The 22,214-nt window shown below is 41.6% G+C and overlaps 1 protein-coding gene across 2 annotated transcripts in view; it reads right to left on the reverse strand.

Annotated features, from left to right (window-relative positions):
• ipo11 (importin 11) overlaps positions 1-22,214 on the reverse strand; it is a 162,627-nt gene that overhangs the window by 107,789 nt on the left and 32,624 nt on the right. For both annotated transcript variants that reach the window (XM_080765089.1, XM_080765088.1), the window contains exons 9-15: positions 16,930-17,000; positions 16,224-16,416; positions 14,455-14,607; positions 12,594-12,637; positions 10,042-10,132; positions 8,608-8,655; positions 7,233-7,338 (exon numbers count right to left, since the gene is read on the reverse strand). In XM_080765089.1, the coding sequence (XP_080621215.1) occupies positions 7,233-7,338; positions 8,608-8,655; positions 10,042-10,132; positions 12,594-12,637; positions 14,455-14,607; positions 16,224-16,416; positions 16,930-17,000 (706 nt within the window). The remainder of the gene's footprint in view (positions 1-7,232; positions 7,339-8,607; positions 8,656-10,041; positions 10,133-12,593; positions 12,638-14,454; positions 14,608-16,223; positions 16,417-16,929; positions 17,001-22,214) is intronic.

The following is a 22,214-nucleotide window of genomic DNA, read 5'->3' on the forward strand; positions in this document are numbered from 1 at the left end:
ATAAAACTTAAAATCACTTAAACGTATTAGCGGCACACAAGCAAACACAAACACGACCAACAACAGTGACCTAGATAACTAGTACTTCAGCATGAAGCTACTTTACGTGCATTGATTTATTATGTATGAGTACAGACCCACGCACTCTGTGTGTGATTCTAGCATAGCATTTAACTGAAGTACAGGTACAGCATTATTTCGAAGTGTTTAAAAGTCAGACAATTGGCCAGTCATTGTCCTCAAGGACAACAAGGGACAAGTGAACCAAGCGCATCAGCCGATCTGTCTGTGCTTTGGCTCACCACAAAGAACAGTCCACCCCTGACACACTGGGTCGCCACTCGCCAGGCATCCAAAGCCATCCAAGGACAGTGTAGCCACGGTGCCAGTGCCTCTCCGACAATGTGGCATTCTCATTTGGTTGCGGTCTGGACCCACCTGCCTCAGCCGTATCAATCACTCTTTCCCATTATCTCTCTCACTCACTCACTCTGTCCAGAAAACAATCCTCCCTTTGCTCTCTTCAGGGCTTTTCACATGGGAAGCGACATACGTGGAAATTCATTTTCAATTAGAGGTGAGCTTTCAGCTAGGGCAGGGGTTCTCAACACGTGGGTCGCGACCCCTAGGACGGTCGCCAGATTATTTTGGGGGGTCCCCAAATTATTATTTTTTTAAATATTTTTTTTTGCAACTGAATGGAAATGAAGAGTTTACATAGTACATGCATGAACTTTCCTTGATGATTATATCTGGTGTCAGTATTCATTTATGATATATTTTCTCTAATATTAAGGTTATTGGATGTGGGGAATCTGACAGGCGTAGCGACCAATGGGCACAATCATGTTAATTGTCTCATCCACGCTCGTGTCACGCACACACACCCGTCTCAAATGTTTAGTGTTTTTTTCCTACGTGACACAGAAAATAATCTATTCACAATTTCACAATAGTGTGAGACTCAACAGATTCAAGGGGGTATGTGGGTGTAATGTCCACTCTGAGAATGCCCTTTAAAAAGTGTCTCAACACATGGAGGAGATTGAGCTGTCTTGATCCTGATCCCATAGCCACCTTTGAGCCAGCATTGGCAATTACCCAGAGGGCCTAGCAGCGTGGCTAGTGGCACTAGGAAAATGTGTTGGGGTTCACGCTGGTTTTGGGCAGGACATAGTAATACTGTTGCTGGCAGATACCAACGGAAGAGTTTGTCCTTTCAACTCCCACTTGACGGTCTGTCAGTCCCCTGGCAGATAGTCCATGAAGGTCAAAAGACAGAAGGACAGACAGTTCTGGGATGTATTAAACTAGTACTACTACTGTATATTAGGCCAATTAACTACTTTAATTTAAATTGTTGATAATTGGCCTATTGTTCTAAGCAGTTCTTGGTATCTGCCCAGATATTTAACACCTCACGGTTAAATTGAACACGATTTGTTAAACACAGATGTGAACGACTTTGTGTGGATGTTCTTCCTTGGCCTACTGGGAATATTATGTGTGCAAGATTTCACACTAACGGTCCAGTGATGGCCGAGATTAGCTGTTCACAGACAGACGGACGGACAAACTCACAGGAGCAAAAACATAATCCCTCGCCTTCAGCCGTTCCAGCCTGCCAGAGGCAATCAATTGCACTCGGTACAATCCGTTACTGAACAAATATGGTCACCATCAATTCCCCATCGCTGAAACAATAGCAAGCTGTGTCTCTAGACGGCAGCACAGATGTTATGTATTAAAATACAGAATGCAGTAAATCTACAGAGTAGTCAACAATGCTACAGCTGTTGAAACTTCTGCTCAATTTACTTTGAGATTCTGAATAGCACCCAGTGAACGTATCACACATGCACGTGGATAATTCCTTCATCAGTCCATTATTGATGGATTATTTGAAGGTGTCTATGGGCTAATTGGGCTATAGAGATGAAGAGAAATCATGGGTGCTGGCGACTGGCGAGAATATTTCTTTTGACGGAACAATATTTATTGGTGTCCAGTACTGACAACTGCCGATTCGGGGCATTCTGGCCATGATTTGTAATACGGCTTAATAATTTATTAAATACATCTAAAAGCGCAATATGAACTACTTCAGTTTCCAAAAGGATGCACTTAATTACACAAAAGAGAGGACCCAAATGGACTTCATGTCCTTTAAGCCATTTTGGACTGAGGCCGATTCTAAAAACCTGACCTAAGTTTTCTGAAAAACATCAAATATTGATATACCAGCATCAAATATTTATCATTTTTGAATACTGTACATACTGTACAGAACACCAAGAGGGGTTCAATATAAATGTATGTTGGCCGACAGTCTGCTTTCTTCCGTACTGAACTGAATGGGCTTATTTTAATTATACAACTATCTACTATCTACAAACACTTCCAGTGCACCGGAATTTGTCAAAATAAAGGCCCTAGAGTGCCCAGCAGATGTGGCAGATTTTACTCTGAAAAGTCCCACCTTCCTTGCACTGTCACATCTTATCGTTCTTTAGAAGCGTTAGCATTCCAAACGAGATGCTTGGTTAAGTCAGAAATGGGGACAAAACATTGCCGTTCGGATAAAAAAATGGACAACGACGTCTAGCTAGAGTGAAGAGACAGTTTAGTCGAGCCGTAAACAAGGAAGTGAACGGCTGCGGGCATGTGCAAAACATGATGCTGAGCGCTGCACAAGGCGTTGCCTAGCTTTAGGAACGGCCCTGTCAAAAAAAATATTTTATCATTCAAAAAGACCCTAAGACGTCCCCACACGTCCTAGGCCCTACGGTGTAATTGCGACCGAAGGTCGCAGTTAATTATGGAATCGTGCATTTCCCGTCAGTTTGTGTGTTGGTCGGGCACGTGACATCACGTGACATAATCAGGGATGGAGATCCCTGATGTCAACAATATTAAGCCCATATATTAGTAAAATGTTCCAATTATTCAAACGAATTTTCGAATCAAATTTAATGAATAACTGAATACATAAAATTAAGGTTCGAATTAAAAATAATAAAAAATGCGGTGCAAGTTTTCGCGAGACGGTGCCATGGGTAAGCGTTGTGACTTGTGAGCTTGTAGATTAGTTATATCTGCCACGCGACACGCCGACACCGGCATACATTGAAGAATAAATCAGCTGCCTCGCACTCTTCCTAAACGCAGACTGCGTAGGTTCCCCGATTCACAAAAGGCCCCGTGCGCAAAGTCGGCAAAGAGCGTGCTATGTTCTTTGCGCACGGACGGTGAGCACATGGGGGGTCGCGGGAGCCTTTTACGTTCTTTGCGCAGTGAGTGTACGCTGCTCAGAAGGGTGAAATCTTCCGTCAACAGAATCGGGGACAGGCCTACACCGAAACTGTTTTATTTTTGCTTCGGTGTTGTTTCGGACGGACGGGAGAGTATATTTTTAGACAACACACAGATCTATCACTCATCAATCTTCAATCATGAAGCAACTTTATCCTTCAGGAAATTATAAAAAGATAAATAAAATGCGTAAGGATGAAATGTGGCGCCGGTCCGGCAGCAGCAGCAATGCAGTGTTCTGTTCTGTGAATTAATACTGCCTCCGTGCCTCGTTTTGATAAGGCGGTGTGTGGTAGGATTGCTCATTTAAGAAAAATGTCGGTGAAGATTTACTGGAGAAGGGAGAATGTATGCGTTGTGTTCCAACTCGGTTTTCAGCAGCACCAATGCGCGGAGAGAGAGAGAGAGTTGCACCAGCAATGCGATCTTAAATGTTATGTCTCAGGTTGTATTGGTGTAAATATAATTATTAAAAAATCCGAATGGCCCCGAATTTAAATCGAAATCCGAATGGCTCGAATATTTTGAAACGAATATCCGAATGTAATTTTTGGACAATTCTGGCAGCACTACCATATATTGAGATCCCTGATGTCATCAATATTGACCAGCTGTCACCCAGGCGGATGCGTGCACGTGACCTCTGCCTCTTTTTTTTGGGGGGGTGCAATTTTCCAAATATGCTACCATTATATATATATATATATATATATATATAACCACACACTGACAATCTTATTGTGTCCATACATTTTAATATCCATCCAGGACTGGAGGAAGGCTTAATTTAAGATAAGCTCTTTACACATTCACATCTCTCCATCTTCACATTTCAGTGCGGCTTGTAAAAGGTTGAATCTCTACATTCATGTCACATTGCTGCGTGAAAGGTTCAATCTCCAACTTCACATCACCTTGCTGATAAGAAAAGGTTACATCCTTGAGGAGACAGGTGTGAGCAGTAGTTACTTTAATAGTGAACATTTTAATCTCCAACTTTATCTTTTTGATGAATAGTACAAAAGGACCCCAATGGAAGAAGAAATGCCACTTGACCGTTTTCAAATCGGTGTCATGGTGGCGCTACAACAGGCCATTTATATTACTCCTAAACATTTTGCCAAACATCTCACACACACTCCTATCCTCCTGGTGGAGACCTGTGCCCAGAAGGGCACTTTTTCTAGATCCAATTCATTTATCATCTTTTTTTTCTTGATAAGGGCTACTGTAATTTCCCTTGGGTAATAGTATTTCTATTCTATGTTCTCTGCATGACTGATGCTCAGGGAGTCATCTCTGAGCACTGGAAACGCTCTTGGAACGTGTTCACACACAAAACCTTAGTCTATCCGACAAATACACAGGCCCAGATCAGCTCAGACAAAAAAATCAAAGGGAGTTGAAAAAGTTGTACATCAGAAAATGTGGACTTTAATCTTTGACTAAAAATGGAGAATTCTTTCATATGAAGAAACTTCCGAAATGAAAGGCTATTCATAATTATAATTTTTTTTATTCAGAAGAGTGCTGGTTATGGGGTGACTCAGCAAGTTGAAACTGCACAAACTGTGTTCCTTGTGAACCGTAAGAACTCCCACTACAGTCTTGTCTTCAATTTCTCTCCGCTCTGTCTGCCCTTGGTTTCCTGTCTGACTGCACTGTCCTATCCAAGAAATGAAGCGTAAAAATTGTACGTTGTGTGTGTGTGTGTGTGTGTGTGTGTGTGTGTGTGTTTGAGTGAGTGAGAGAGAGAGAATGGGGGGGACTTTTTAACTGCATGACTGTGCTCAATTCAAATTTAAAAAATGCCAAAGCCACACTGCACAAATGGGGACAAGGTTGCTGCAGACAAAGACAATCTTAGTTTTGTATATGGCTTCTGCTTCTTTTCTATCCCTATAGATATATACACACACAGAATGCCATGTAATAAGGACATGCATGGAAAAGAGAGGTGCTTTACAACCTTGTGCATAGGGGTATACTATGTGAACGATTACAAGTAAGACGCACGAACGCAGCTCGTAAATTGCAATAACAACAATTATGTACTTTAAGGTTTTATGTGTTAAGTTTTTTTAAGTTGAGTTAAGTTTTGTGTGTCTGTGTGTGTGTGTGTGTGTGTGTGTGTGTGTGTGTTACAGCTGCGCCCTCTGGTGGCGGGCAGGTGGTGTTACAGCGGGACACACAGACACACACACACACACACACACACACACACACACACACACACACAGACATGATCTGCTAGGTCTCATAGTTAGAGCTCACTGCGTTCGCAAAATTGTCTCCTGAAGCGAACAAAACACCACTGGTTTTCTCTCTTCGTGGTGTCAAGATTACCTGTAGGATTCTTACTACTAGTTGATTTGCCACTAGCAGTGAGCTAGTTACCACAGCTTCTGTTATACAGTGTTTTTGACAGTAGAAGTCGGCTCTGTTTTGTTGCTTGTTTCCGCAGTGTAAACTCTGACCGCATGAGTATAAATGGGGAATTGCTTACATGTCTCTGAGCCTAGATGCACACCAACTGAGGCGCTGAAGGGGAGCTATTGATTGTGGCTAGAGGGAGGTTAATAAGATGTCAATTGGCTTCAGTTACGGTGAAAGAAATGGTAATAGAGAAGCAGGATAAGAGGTGATTGCATGGGGAGGATTACAGGAAACGGCTTGAGATGAACCCCAGTCCTCTTTGAACTGAAGTTCATGCCGTGACTGTGTTGGGAGGAAAGAAACATGCCAAACTAGAATGACACATCAGGAGTCATGGCCCCCTCACTCCATTGTTGAGGTGCATGTAATGACATTGTGTTGGCGTAATGCATGTGTATGAAAATGCACAGGGGGGAAACTATGAGGAAGCTGATCGTTAATGGATTGTGTCAATTATGTTTGTACAGGGCCAGACTGGGAAAGGCCTAGAATGTAAATGTCTGACCAAACAGAACAGAAGAGGTAATTGGAGCATACAGACATCGCAGCAATCAACTGAAGAGTCAATATGAAAGTAATACAATGGTTCTGCAACAGACAGAGAAAGTCTTCAAATGTGTGTCGCCCCTGATTCGTTGAAGATAAATTGCTTTCAGCTCTGCATTATTTATTTTTCTATTTGGTCGCCAATTGATTCCTCCCCACACACATTGCTGTGCGTTGTCGCTGCTGTTCATCTGGTTCACTGGCTACCAGTGAGGAGAGGGCTTTACCACTGTGCCACACCAGCTCTGCATTCTTTAGAGGTCCCTCAATGCATTACAATTTGGTTTCAATTGGATTTGGGGTGTTTTTCTGTAAAATATGCCTCCCAACAACTTCGATATGCTATATCTGTGTATATAATGATTTTCTGGGGTTATTCATATTTCATAGTCAAGCCCAGGTTGTGAAAATATTTGTTAATGACCAAAGATTGTTATAACTGCGATATTAGCCTTTCTAACATACCATATACAAGCATCCTATGAATTCTACCCTCTCCTTTCGATTGCATAACTAGTGATAGAAAGACTGCGAATGGATGCAGCCCAATGGCCTACCAGGCTGTCCATATAAAATGTTTATATAGTCTGAATCTCTCTTGACTTCCAAAATAGTGCCACCTAATGCTTATTTCATGAACCATCTCCCAATAATCGCATTTTATTAGTGGATGGAAATGTGCATAAATTCGTATTTAGTTTTTCTGACTTTCTGATAATTTTATGGAATCCTAGTTAGTAGTTACTGTCTGTATAATGAAGGTGCATTAGGGTTGTGTTGTGAACCTGAAGTCCAGTACTGTGGGTGGGACTGCAGGAGTAAGGGGAATATACAGTATGGGGTTTTGTATATCTGAAAAATACTTTTGTTAAACATTCCAAATTCTGTTAATTTTCTTGCCATTCTTTATACTGTTTTTTAAACAGACTTCCAATTACCTGTGATGGCTAACTTGCAATTCCCCCAGAAGCTGGTTCTTGAACCACTGGTCAAAATCCACGTTGTCAAACAGCTCGTAAGCTGCCAGTCCCACCGCATTGTACACTGTGAACAAAAGTCACAATTACAACCATAAAAGCATACTTATGAACAAAACAAATCATATCAATAATCAAATCTGAGTTCTAAAATGAGGTATTACTTGTTTACATTGACTAAATATTTGACTAAAATGTGGTCGACTATCTGGCTCTTGGAAATGATTTGACTGCAGGTGGCAGAGATGCAGATATGGTGAAAGGTGGGTGATGCGGGTGACAGGAACTCTGAGAAAATCTGAGACAGATACATTAAGGGGCAAGAGAGAGCAGGCAGGGTAAGGTGGGAGCCACTCTGGGGAGTGAATGAACTCTTAGCAGCTGCAGTGGGACCTCGTGAATATTCCTTCTCACCACTCGTCTCAAATTATGGATGGACGGATGGGAGAGCACTGTAGCATCAGGAGTAAGTCTAAACCTGTCAAAAGGCCCTAAAGCAGGGGTCACGGGATCCTCAGTTACTACAGGGTAGCCCGCCAAATCTTTGTGTGATTGGATTTATTTTATTAAGTTAACTAGTACTTGAACCCCAGAATCTCTATTCTGAGGAGAATTGTAGCCAAAAATAGCAGATCTACAAGTGAGCTTGAAGATCGGATATTTTTGGCAAAGAGGTTTACTTTGAGAGCAGACTAAGTACAGAGTGAAAGGATAGGTTTACCATGTATTGACGGTCTAAGAAATGGTTAAAGGTCTGAAAATAGATATTTATAATTCGTAAGAGGAAAATGTTTCAGTGATCTCAGTGGAGTGCATAACTCCACCAGGCCGGGTGAAACTCCATATTTGGGGATCATTGAAAATATTAGCCAATGACTTGTGGTTTACAGGATTAGCTGCAGACAAATACACACATGGGCAAAAACAAAATTTCTTCCCTTCACTTCAACCTAGCAGAGATAATAAATCGTTTTCTGTAATGACGCTTACCACAGTATTAAGTCATAACTGAACCGTTTTCTGCTTTAACTGATAGTTGCAGTACACAAGTAAGCGCCTGCCTAAATACTGACTTAGACTGTGGCGTTAGACTGAGCTGTCTGACGCTGCAGATCCCCTTCAAACTGACAAACAGTATCAGATCTACCAAGGGAAGAGAGGGGTCAAATAGACAGCAAGTGGCGAGTGGCAGGATAGGGGTAAAAGAGAGAGAATGTTGGTGAGAAGTTGACAAAACTGTGCGAGAGATAAGAATAGAGCAAGAGAGACAGAGGGAAGAGTGGATCAAGAGAGTAAAGGACGAAAAAGGTAACGAATGAGGGATGGTTTGACTCACCTGCATCCTTAATCCGTAACTGGACAGCATCCTCTACATTTGTCGGACCTGGTAAAGCACATAAAGTAGGTTTAACCACTTAAATCTTTATGGTTGACTGGAGTCGCTGTAATATATTTCCTGAAAATAGCCAATCTATGTGAGCTTGTGCACCTGCTATTTTCGGCATAGGTTTTCGCCAGTATACGGATGCTGGGGTTTAATTAAGTGTTTACAGGAGCATTCAGTGATTTGGGTGATTTGGAAAACCCCCTGGTCCGCCTGGTAACAAGATGTGCACATGCACGCACTACAGTGGGAGGACACGTGACAGGCCAACAGCACACACACCAAGGCCCGCCACCAGCCCACCACTTGATCATGATTGGCGGAAGGCCCCTCTCTATCCTGATTGGATGAAGGCTGGGCCACCTAGCCAAAAACGAAACCTACGTTTTTTGACCCCCAGGCGTGAACTGTGGACAGGGAGGAACTCCTTATATGGTCAGCAGACTCTAGCAGGAAGGATTATCACAACAAAACTGTGATATTTGAATTAAATGAAATCACTGAATATACCTTTAATGCAATTCCACCAGCATGCTAGTTTTTGTTATGTTATGTATTTTTTACTTGCATTCCTATTCTATGGGGAACATTCACTGAAAACGGCAGATCTACAATCTCACACCGCATTACGTAGAGACCATGTGAGCTTGTAGATCTTTTCATTGACGACATCTTGTGTAGAGAAAAAAGAGCAGACCAAGTACAGCACCAAAACAAGTCAAGTAAGTTTGTTTACTGGTAAGGATAGAGGTTTTAAGATGTAGGGGACAAACAGATGGATTTTAAACACTGGAACAAATGCTGTTCTTAACAGAAAAATCACACCTGTGTGAACACTGCTGGCAGGCTGCAGTTATAGTTTTAGTGCTCAGTCTGAATGGCCCTTTAGGCTGCTCAACAGTGCCACTTTAGGTCACCCAGCGTTATTGCAGCTGTTCGTACTCCAGACAGACTGACACACGCGGCATTCGAACATTTAGTTATTACTAGTAATTACTATTTCTATGCCTGAATGCCCCTGCCGACAGATTCAGTAGCGTAGCTCGGAATCGGTTGAGAGATTACACCTGATGAGACTTGGATGGAGTTGCAGGAAATGAATTGAGTGTGTGTGCGTACACAACGCGACTGTGTACAATACATCATCTATTTTCGCTACTTTTGAAAAAAATTAATTAAACATAATATATAATTGGAATCACTGCAGTAGTGCAACACATGAATGGGTAACACTAACAGGCCTTTGCGTTTCAGAAGTCATATCTAATGCAACATTTTGAAAGGACAAAAATGCTGTAATAACATTAGTCTTACAACTGTTGCTTAATTGCTTTGAGCCCAGATTGTTGTTGTCGTACTGCAACAGGTGAGAACAGAAAAACAGACCTTGGAGATTCTGCACCATCTCTAGCAGCACCGGGGTCAGTGTCTGGCTGTAGTTGTGGAAGATATCCAGGAACAAGACTTCTGTACAAGGCTAGAGGGGGAGAAAGAGAAAGATGACCGAATATAAGAACTGGATCAGTAGAATGGAAAGAAATACAGGTAGACATACTGTAAAAAGTGAATAGAGCTGGTTATGCCAGTGCGTTAGCCAGGCTTAACGACTTAAAACCATTACAACCCAGAAAGCATCCGTGTCATTTTAGATTTTTGTGTTGGCTATTCAAAATAGCAGACATACAAGTTATCTGCCATTTTGGAACATTCCTGAACGTGTGAGAACAACTGATTACATGCATTTGTAGAATCGGCCTCAGTCTTAAAGGTACATTTTGCTAGAGGTTTGGATTGCCATGACATAATGTTGCACCATTGAAAATATTGTCCTCATTGATTTACACAAAGTACAAAGTGAAACAGATGGCAGAGTCACTCTTTTAGAAAATAAACGAACACAACTAACAACAGATTCAGCCAATGTACATTACGAATGTACATTAGTTCATGTTGAATTACTGTAGAAGAAGATCCAGAATGGAATGTTTAAATAGTCAGAATGACATACTGACAGCAAAATAATAGAAATGCTCAAAATATTTCCAGCTTTGCGGCTGGGGCTGATGTGTTGCCGGTCTGGTCTACGTGACAACAAACATTTGTAAACCGGTCAAACTATTTTCAGGGGATGGGATGGGATCAAGTATAGATGCCTGGGGAACCCTGATAAAAGGATATAGGCTAAGGCTAAGTGGTTAAGACCAATGTATATACTTAATATATTTTGTCAAATTACAAAAATAGGCCATCCACAAATTCACAACACATTGTGATGCAAAGTGCAAAGTTAGACTTGTAGCTTTGAACTTTTCATCTATAATGACATGCTAGTTTTTATGTATTGTACTTGCATTCCTATTCTATGGGGAACACTGGAAGTGGTTATAGTTTCCTATCCGCCCTCAGGGATAGTGGGAAAATTAACCCATTCTGACCTGAGAACAGATTCTAACGCACAGAAGAATGGTGGTTCTTTAACGCATTTTGACCTGAGATCAGATTCTAAAAATGTCTTCTAAATCCTGACAGTTTAAAAAAATAGCAGATCTGCTATTTTTAATGTGTACACAAATGACTGATCATGTGTTTGTCTGTGATTGTTAATTGTTGTATTGCCTCTCAACTGCACAAATGAAGTTCCTCAAGGAAAATAAGTTATGTGGAATGTTGTGTTGTATCGCAGTTGCTGGTATTTGATATGCTCAAAGACGTTGACATTTAATAATCGCACAAGGCTTGTTTGCGATCCCTATGGCTGTATGCATTTTCAATTAACTTCTTGATAGGTTTGTTTGTTTATTTTTGTCTATGGAGGTTTAATTCAGTGCAATTCATGAGCAATGTAAATGTAATGTCTTTCTCAGCTCAGACATGTTTATTTCTTGGGCTGCCTAAGTGCTTCATTATGATGTGGATGATGTCGTGTTGGCTCCTACACCAAACCTTGGATATAATAAAAATCAAACAAAAGACTTCAAGACTGCTAGATCTAATATTGGTTTCTTTATTTCCATTTGCGCAGGCTTGACGATAAAACACAGAGAGCAGTGTGAAAAACTCACTGATCAAATCTAAAAGTCATTACTGTCAAAATAACAATAAGGGCTGCTTCGTCTCATCTAATCATCGCATTAACCTTTGTACGAGACAGCTGCAAGGTTAACAAACCTAGGAAGAAGATGCCGGACGACAATGAATTTGTCGATGACAACAAGCAAGAACAGGGAAGACTCAAATGGCAAACAAATTTTCCAGCAACAACTTGGCCGGGTCTAAGGTCTGGTTTGTGCTTGGTTGTGTGCCATGCATATCTTCTGTAATGTCCTGTGCAGTGTGCACGAGACATGACGGATCAACATATAGAGTAATTATAGACATGAAGACACAGACAGACAGCAACACACATATCGAGAAATGCATGGACTTTCGGTTCTGGACAACCGACAGTCGGACCGACTTCCCACTCAGTAGCACTCAACACACAATCTTGGCGATAGAAACCTTAATTCATTACAGATTAATGCAATCAAACAGAAAACAATTGAAATTGCCCTATTATGTATGTGCCTCGGTGGTGAGAGACACAAGGTTGCAGTGCCAACAAATACTGTACATCACAGAAGGACTGAGTACAAAACACTGCTCTGCCTGCAGGATTCCCGGGGGCTGCCTCCACTGATACAGGTCCCTCAGTGTGCATTGGTGCATAATATTATGGGTTTCTCTAGTTTAAGAAATCTCTATGTAATCTCAATGAAAAAGCTTTGAGTAAGCACTGAGTCACACAGACTTTAATAAGTCATACTATAGGTCTTGGAAAGGACTATACTGTACTTCTCTGTGATTCTTTAAGTAGCTGTGTGCGTGTGCATGTGTGTGTGTGTGTGTGTGTGTGTGTGTGTGTGTGTGTGTGTGTGTGTGTGTGTGTGTCTACTCACCCGCAGGCTGTATTTCCACGAGTCACCACCCGTTTCTTCAACAGCTGTCCAGGAAAACAAAACAACAAATTCAATTCAACTAGAACTTGAACATTGCCATGGCTGGGTAATCTGTGGGCTGCTGCCGCCGCCAGTACCCGAGGAAGTTGCAGGGAGAAAGAGCATTTCTAAAAATACGGTTCAACTTTTTTGCATTTGTGGCACCCCCTAAGGGCAGAAGTGAAAGTTTTTGGGCATGTGCATCATCGATTATGTCACAGCGTTAGCTGGAGGTAAAACAAATGAATATTTATTTTGGTTTCATCAGAAACAAATTGGGGAACTTGGACATGGATGGTAGTCAGGGTAGCTGCCGTGTTCATCTAATGTTTCGCCTCCACTGATGTGTCCACTGAAAAACATAATATTTACAAACCGAAAAGGGCCTATAAGAAGTTGCCAACTGTCAGTGGGCACGAAAAGTTTGATGCTGATCGCCCAGTAGTTTACCTAATTAGCTAAAAACATACCCTGGTAGAGATAATGAAAACAAAGTGTAGGACTATAGAGAGCAGGCAAAGAAAGAACAGTGCTGGTGCAGGTGAGGAGAAAGCAGAGAAAAGAAGTGAAGACAACAGAGAAGTGTTGTGAAAAGGAGAAACTCAATGAAAAAGCTGGGAGTGCACTGTAGACAGACTTTTGGCATTATACATAAGGGGCCCTTAAAGTGGGAAAGGTAAAGGTGTGTGCTATAAAAATGTATCATAAATGTCACTATATGGTGTAGAGTGTGTCCAGTGCTGTCCACTAAAACAGACAAAGATTCACAGTATCAATATCATGTTTTGCTCGGCCAGCTCTAAGGCTCCCTTTTGGCTCCACAAATACTTCAGGGAAATGTGAACAATACGAGGAGAGGAAGGGCGGTGAACCTTAAGAAGTGGAGCTACAATAGAACACAAATCAAATAAAAAGGTCTAGGGTATTCATGCTGAGATGAACAACACACATGCTGGAGAGTAGGCTTTTCGGTATTATACTAGAAAGGGGGCATTGTTTGTGCCTTTTTAGTTTGCAATGTTTTTTCATGTTTTGACCAATGTCATTTCGCTTGATAAATTAGGCAGTGGATCAATATAAAAACGATAAAAGAGAATAATAAGATAATAAATGAGCGTGCCTCTTTCATCAGGATGATGAAGTGCTGTGCTTCTACTGTTGGCCATTAGTGATAATTTAGTGGATCTAATCAGATGCAGGTGCAAAGGCTGAGGCATAAAACCAGCCTCTACTTATTGAGAGATGATGAGAAGCAGAGCAGAATAAAAGATGAAAAGAAAAGGAGGTGCAAAGTGGTGATTAAAGAATATAAAGAAAACTGTCAAAAGATCTGGAAATTATCTAAAGAAATGCATCGATATCCAAACAAAATGTACTTTGAATACTTAAATATTTTTAAGAGCTGTCTGTCTGTCTGTATTATACTTTGTCCACCGCTGGCACTGAGCAATATCTTTAAAAAAAAGAATCACACCCATGTGAACTGAGCGGTGCAACTATATTGTTACTGAACTATTGTACTGAACTCCTGTACTCTGTACTGTACTGTACTGTACTGTACTGTACTGTACTGTACTGCGCCACTTTGTCACCTGTTGGTACCCCAAACAGACAGACAGACAGATATACAGACATAGAGACCAGACGCGGCCAATTATTGGAGTGTGTGCACCACAGAAAAAGTTGTATGCCAGTTTTGATGTGCTTGGTCCAGTAATGACCTACAGAAAATATGGTAACAATTACAACACATGGTTTAGAAGGACAGGTCTGTCTGTATGTGGTTGTTTTTGGTTGTGTGTAGTCTATTGCGTGCTCATACCAAAGCTCTCAGGATCCTCTTCCCACATGGCCAGCTCTTCCTCTGTGAGGAGGAAGTAATGAGAGACAAGCCGGCAGCCAATTTCAGTCAGTGTAGGGTGTGTGAAGAACGCTGTCTTTATCTTGTGAGCCTCGAGACTCTCTGGTTTACTGTCTGGGGTGGCAGGGGAGAAAGAGAGACTCAGAAAAATAATAATAATACCTTACCTATCCTGGCTGTGCCAGCTTAATTCCCTCTAGGGGGGAGGGGGGAGGGGGGGGGGGGGTAGTGGCCCCTACCCGGTCGGTGATTCCAGCTTGTGCTGGAATCACCGACCAGGCAGGGTCCAGGGACCAGGGGCCTCTCCCCTCACCCCTCCATCCCCGTCCGTCCGTCTGTCCGGGAAAACGGTATAGTCTGTAAACATACATATTTTTCCATACATTATTTTACATTTTCCATACTTGTGTAGGAACCCTGTTCTCTTAAAATAAAATTAATACATATCTTTTAGAAGTAGTTACTGTTTTTTTTTTTACTGTGGTATAATACAAACTGGTTTGTATTTATTTATAATTTTGTGTGTACTGACCAAAGCAAAATACATTTCTCTTGTGAACAATAAAGTGCATCAAATTGTGTTATAGTTATTTAGTTATAAAACATTTCCAGTTAATCAGCCCTAAACAGATAATTATTCATTTTCATATACATTGTAACCATGTACACACAACCCATTTCTTAGTAATTACGTGATACAATCCCAACACGACAACCTAGTCATGGAAGCTAGCTAGAGTTATGTATCAATGAATTGCGTAATCATTTTAATTACAATGCCAGAGTTCAGTAGTTATGGTATTGTAAGTTGAGTATATTTTGGTTTGCATGTCCGAATTTAATATTAACATGGCCGGTGTAAGCATACTCGTTATAAGCACATTTGCAGTAATAGTTTCCACCATTAATCTCAACACCATGCCTCCATTTGTCTTTCCATGTGCACCACTACCTGTATCATTATTGGTACAATGCACTGTGCGCACACAGTAGTCCCAGGCACACACGGATACGGTAGCTGTCATTCAGGTAGACTGACATCCTCGCTCTTTTAAAGGTGTCAGGGGAATGCTGTGCTGCACACTACTGTGTCAAGTTTTAACTTTGCCTTTAGCTGTGTAACCTTACACTCCAAAGTCTAACACACTTGAAAAGCAGAAAAACTATGCAAACCTACAGTAAAAGGGATTCAACAGTGCTGGAGGTTTGGCCAGGATGTGGGCAAAAGTACACCAGTGCCTGGAAGTCACTACTTACTCTGACAACCCCCGTTTCGTTGGTAGAACAAAGGGCAGAGAGCTGTGCTAATGAAGCACTGGGGGCCAACTGACAGCTTGAAATAAACATGAGTAGCATTGAAGTGATAGTAGCATGCTGCTTTCTGCTGTCGCACAAACACTAGAGCATGGTTGGCTCAACAGTCACTATCCCCCTTTGAATATATACAGTTGTGCACCAGTGTCGCACATCAAAATAGCCAATCCAATCCATGTGATCCAAGATCACAACGTGGCGCGTTTTGAGCTTGTAGATCTGCTATTTTCAGGGTGAGACGCCAGCGTGCATACAAGTATAAATAGAGCTTAATGGAGGTTATTGATGATCATCTGTACTGCATATTCAAGATCCTCCTGATGTCTGTCGTGTCATTCCCAATTCCACACTTCCATGTGTTAGCCCAATTATTCCTCACCCGCCAACTCTGTGCATCCCCATCCCTCCTGTCCTACCGTCTATGCTCTTGGCAGGTTTGTAGGCATCGTTCTTGACGATCATCTTGATGAGGTTCATGCACTGGACAATGAAGCGCTCAAAGGTCACGCCCTCCCCAGCCGGCGTGAACACGTAGCTGACGGCAAATTCAAGGGAGCGCTGAATCAAAGGGATGAACGTGCACGGGTGGCACTCCAAGAAGTCCAAAAGCTATGGAGGGATGAGAGAGAGAGACCTGTTAGCAAGTAGTGGTGGCAGGGAAATGTGCCGTGGCAAGAGAGGCAGGGGCGCCCTCTGGCCTAGTGGTCCAGGCACATGCCACATATAGGCTCTGGCCTGACAGCGCGTTGCATGTTCGAGTCCCGTTCATGCAAACCTTTACTGCATGTCTCCCCCAGTCTCTCTCTCCCTCTTTCCTGTCATCTATCAATAAAGGCAGAAAAGCCAAAAACTAATCTTTAAAAAAAAGAGTAGAGTAGTGTCAGTGAGAGGTATTATAGTTATTTTGGGGGCATTTGTCATTTTGTATTATTTGCGCATACTGTACGTGAAATTTGTCCCCTACATTCACCCATCCTAACTACTAGGAGCAGTAGCTGGGTGCTCTTAATACAGTGCCCAGGTTAGCAGTTGGGGGTTAAGTCTAGCTCAGGGACACTTCAGATTTTGTCTTCTAGGAAGTCGTTCATGCAAGAGCGTTCCATCCGCTGCCTGTAAACTCACCACTTTAGTGTACAGTATGATTGTCTTCTCCAGCTTCTCTCTGCATGTGCTGTCTGGACCAACCTGTCGACCTGCGAGACAAACAAACCACCTTATAACGTTTGACACATTTAAAAGTGAAATTAAAGTTTCATGATTATAGTATTAAATTACAGTGATTCCCTCTACTAATAACAATCTTATTATGACTATGACTTTAACAACAACACAGGCTTTGCTCACCGGAGACCTGTAAAAATGAAGTTGCCCCATGTAGAGCTGGGCAACTCACCAACATATATCTTAACAGACATAACAGAATAGAGAAGCAGCTTTTTGGGGGGTATCATTTTCTTTTAATTATTATATATCAAGGAATCAACACAAAAGAATGCGAATAGATTTTTTAAATAATTGATAATATATAATATATATATATAATTGATTTCAAAAGTTTGAAATAAGTGTGATAGTGGTTTGAAGTCGTATCGCCCAGCTCCATATATTTGGTAGATGATTGGACCATTGATACTGTTTTCACTCCAATAAGCAGGCAGAACAGTACACAAGGGAAAGGAGAGACAGAGAGAGAGATAGATACAGGGATGAAAGGAGTTCTGGCAGTGACATTCATACAGTGGTATGAATAACCCTGAAGCTCTGGACTGTTCTACTTTATCACTGCAACAGCCCCCCAGGCCCAATCCCAGGGGGAATAACCAAAAGTATAATGGCAGACTTTTCTTCATGCAAGAAAGTGCAACAATAAAAGAAGAATGCAGTCATAAAAACAGATCATTGCGCCGAGGATCAAGTGTCATGCGGTTAACTTTCAGCCACCCTGAGATTTGCCACCGGGGAAACTAAAGGTCCTAGGTTCGATTCCCGACCCCAGCAATGTGTCCAGGTGTCCCTGAGCAAGATACTTGTCTTACATCTAACCTTACTGTCTTACCATCTGCCTTAATCATCTAATATATTCATTTCTGATCACTGAAAGATTGTCTTTGATTATAGTTCAGATGTAAATGACTGAGAAGAGTGAGCAGGCAATGGTCACATGTCAGGCTGACCAAATAAGGAGGAGGCGGAGAGACAAGTTTAACCACAGTGTGGTGTATTTATTGAAGTTGTAGATGTGTGCTGCACAAAAAAGAACAGAAATACAATGTGTGTCAATAGACATATGCAATAAACTAAAAAGTAAAAAGCAATTCAATTAATCTTAAAGTTTGGCAAAAATAAATAATAAATCATCAGAATGGAATCAATAATGCATCATTCACAATTAAATCCAGAAATCAATCAATAAATTGAGTATTGATCAAATAAGATGGGGAAATAAAATATAGAATTTAAGCACATCAAACTCATTTCATAGGACTATTCTATAATCAATTAACTTAAAGGAAATATGCATAATTCAAATTAACTGCTCATAATTTCGGGGTAACAAATAATAAATGAATGCCTTCAATGAATCAAACGGACCATAACATTGTGACACATTGCCGAATTAATTGAAAAGGTGCACTTTAGGATGAAAGAGAATTGTGTTGGTTTGTGGACACACAATATGAAAGTATTGGAGAATATTGGTGATTCGGGAGGTTTCGGTCTCGGAAGGTAGTTTTCCAGAGACAACAGATAGAAAGTTTGGTGAGGAATGAGGATCTGACCAAAAGTAGAGGCGTAGGCTCATCTAAATAATCTCTTGCAGCTGTGTGTGGTCCGGAGAAGGAGCGGCCATTCGCTCATGATTGATGTGTCATGGTTTTTCTGTGAGTCTTTTAACAGCCACCGTTTTTCAAGCCAAACAAAATAGTCTCATCAACCGTCTTACACATCTTCCCACACTTGTACCCTTCCGTCACAAATAACCCCCGACATCTACCTCCATCCAGAACAATCTGCCTGTACTCTCTTACACACACCCATGTTTTCGAACTCTTCACCATCTCTACTTGCAGCGCACACACGCACACACTCCTACGGTAAATGTGGTTGCTCCTTAGATAAATATCACCGGCTGAAATTACACGCCCTTAAAGGGTGGGAAGCAGGGACATTTCCTTTAAAAAATATTGATGCATATCGATACGAAAAAAAGTGTATAGCAGACATGTCATTGGTCATTTATTTATTTCATTATGAAGAGGCTTAAAAAGGTTATCTTTGAAAAACAAGCACACTGTCAGAAACTTGCCAAAAATATTGCTCTTTATTGGTCAACGTTTTGGTCGATTAGACCTTCATCAGGACAGACAATGAATAATAATGAAGACGCAAAAATAGTGCAATTCCAAGGGGCTTTTAACATGGGATCCAATGGGATGACGTAGGTCATCCAAAACATGCTGCTTTGGGTCGGGCCTCTCCGACACGGTGGGAGTAGTGGCCACTAGTCCGCTCCGACATCACACAGCCTTTAAGTATTCTCGAAACACCCCAATTTTACAACACGATTGAAGAACCGGAATATGACCTATACCTAACAACGTGTGGAAAGCCATTAAGAAAGAGATTCCCCGCCTGCCTCGCTGCCCACCCCCAATTGTGGAAATCTTGCCATGCGCCAACGTGGTCTACACACCACATTGATAAATGAGGCCCATCGTCTTATATTACTCCTGCTGACTTTCATTCCTCTTCTCTCCAGTGCATATGTCCACCTTTCTAGACTCTCTTCAACCTGTTCCCTCCTCTCACTACAATGTGTGTGTGCGTGTGCGTGTGCGTGTGCGTGTGTGTGTGTGTGTGTGTGTGCACACGCACCAAGAGGTCTACTAGCTGTCAAGTTGTAATCTAAACAGATGCTGTGTAAAGTAATCAAAGTTACTGGGGGCGCTACAGATCAAGGTTGACAAGCACCTTGTGATCTACACAGTCACCAATCAGACCTGCACAGAGCTTTGAGGCACAGTCAAATAGAACTGGATTGTTATGAGTGACAAGGCTGTGAGCCTGGGTAGAGACAGGGGGCATTGGCTTTACTGCTCGTTATGTCACTGATGTCATCAAACACAGCAATTACTTAGTGAGAGAGTGAGCTGCCTGAGACTAGAGTGAGAGAGGCACATGAGAAAGAAGAAAGAGAAGAAATACAGGGAGTAAACAAGCACCTCTACCTAAATCAAGGCATAGATTATCTGCAAATGTTACAAATCAGATGGTCTTCATGTCTGAATGGTACATACATAGCCACTTCTCTTCTCTCAACAATCTGATGATAGACTGACAAAGAGGCGACCTCTATCGGAGGACTATCATTTCCCTGGGCGAGCCAGACTTCAGAACAGACAAAGACCAGATCCAAAAGACGGTAGGTTATTTATCTGACCTTATCTGGCTAATGGGGAGCTGATATTTCTCCCTTGCTCGCCTGAGAGCTGCCTTCCTCTCGACACAAAATATCAACAGGACCCTGCCTTCAGCAGAATACATATTGGGAGTGATAGTGGCACCTAATATCAGTCATTATATTTCTGCCTCAGTCGGACGCTGCCGTCTTGGTTTGCAGTACTCGAGACAGACTGTTGACTCACGTCAAAGGAAAAGAGGTTGCTGTTTTTCCTTTGTTTTGCCAATGGGTTCGCAGATTGGTCTGAGACTAATCCTTCATTCAATAACTGCTGTGATAAAAGTTATGCTCACACAATTACATCTGCCATGTTGGGGACGAACACAGGTGTTTCAATTTGTCTGAACAGTCTGATTGGCGTAGAACTAATTAATTTGTTTGCAACACCTGGTCCCCAACATGGCAGATGTAGGACTACATCTGAAACTCATGAATACATTTTAGTCCAAAAATGTAGTTGCTCAATTGACAACCTACGACTACGGTAGTTTAAAACTTTGTTATTAATATTTTCTCATCTCCAGTTCAGCATATGGAAATGGATTGTGAGACGCCCCCTCCCCAAGGGTGCTTGTGCACATTAGCAGGCTTGTTCATGGCTCGACTCTGACAGGCTAACTCCACATACAGCAGTTTGTGACTTTGGGATACTTTGGGACACTAAAACAAGTATGTGACAAATACCCGGAAGGAGGGTGTCCCCTAGTGGTGTTTTGCGCTGGGTAAGCAAGTTCTATTGAGATGAATGGGCTGTCATTTTGTATGCTGCCTCCTGTTCTCACATACTGTAACTCACTGGTCACGATGCAATAGACATACTGTACGCTTACGATATCACAATTGTGTTGAAACAGTACACAGCCCTACTAATAATTAGGATGGGTTAAATGCAAAGGGCACATTTGTGAGAATGTATTGACAAATATACTAAAACAAAACTAATTTGCAGCCAAGGTTTGGTAGCTATATAAGCCACAGCATACAGCTGATGCAACCTGACTGTGCGAAATAATAATTCAAAAATTCTGGGAATAGCGTCAAATCTCTCAAATTTAAACAAGGAGACAGATGGATCTTGCTCAGATAAAATTCTGTTTTGAGATTACTGACAGTATTCCTGACAGTCATATGCATATCAGCACCTAGGGGGGGTGTATATATATATATATATATATATATATACACACACACACACACACACACACACACAGTGTTGGGATTAATAAAGTGACAACTTTTACTCCATTACCATTATCCAAATTAATTCCTTATTATATATATATATATAATATATATATATATTTAAATACATTTTGGAGAAAAAAATAGCTCATATGCAATGTGAAATGCCACCTAATTCTTAATCCTTTTCTTGTCTTTATTATGTGCCAACTTGTGAAAGCTGCATACTTTTATTGTGAAGGGTCTCAGTTCTCACAGACGGCATATTTCCACGTGCTAAACATAGCTGCTCGATAAGCTCGCAACGCGTTGCGTCCGCAACACGTTGTGAGCTTGTCGATCAGCCATTTTCAGCATGCAAGCATAACACGTGTACGACGAAGAATAAATCAGGCATCACCGAATGTGGCGATCATGTTTGGACATCTATGGACAGCTATTTTTCGTGGCACATTATGTGTAATCACAACAACGTCACGTTTACTTTAGCTCCTCAGTGTTTGGGTCGGGACATGTATGTGTCTGCTGTCTACGTGCATATGCGCTTTGCGGATGCATCTAAGCATTAACATTTCAATGCCCGAGGGTCGTTAGAGTCTATTGTTCCGTGTTGTTGTTATGGCACGTCTAATGGTTAGACGTGTGACAACAACGACGCAACAATAGGAAGCCTGCAGCCCAGTAGCTATAATATTGCTTTCGGGGGAGGGATAGTGTTACTTTAGGTAAAATTAGTCGGAACACTTGGACACATCAAACGGAG

Source organism: Protomyctophum bolini, assembly GCF_963924005.1.
Source record: "Protomyctophum bolini genome assembly, chromosome: 6".
NCBI lineage: Eukaryota > Metazoa > Chordata > Actinopteri > Myctophiformes > Myctophidae > Protomyctophum > Protomyctophum bolini.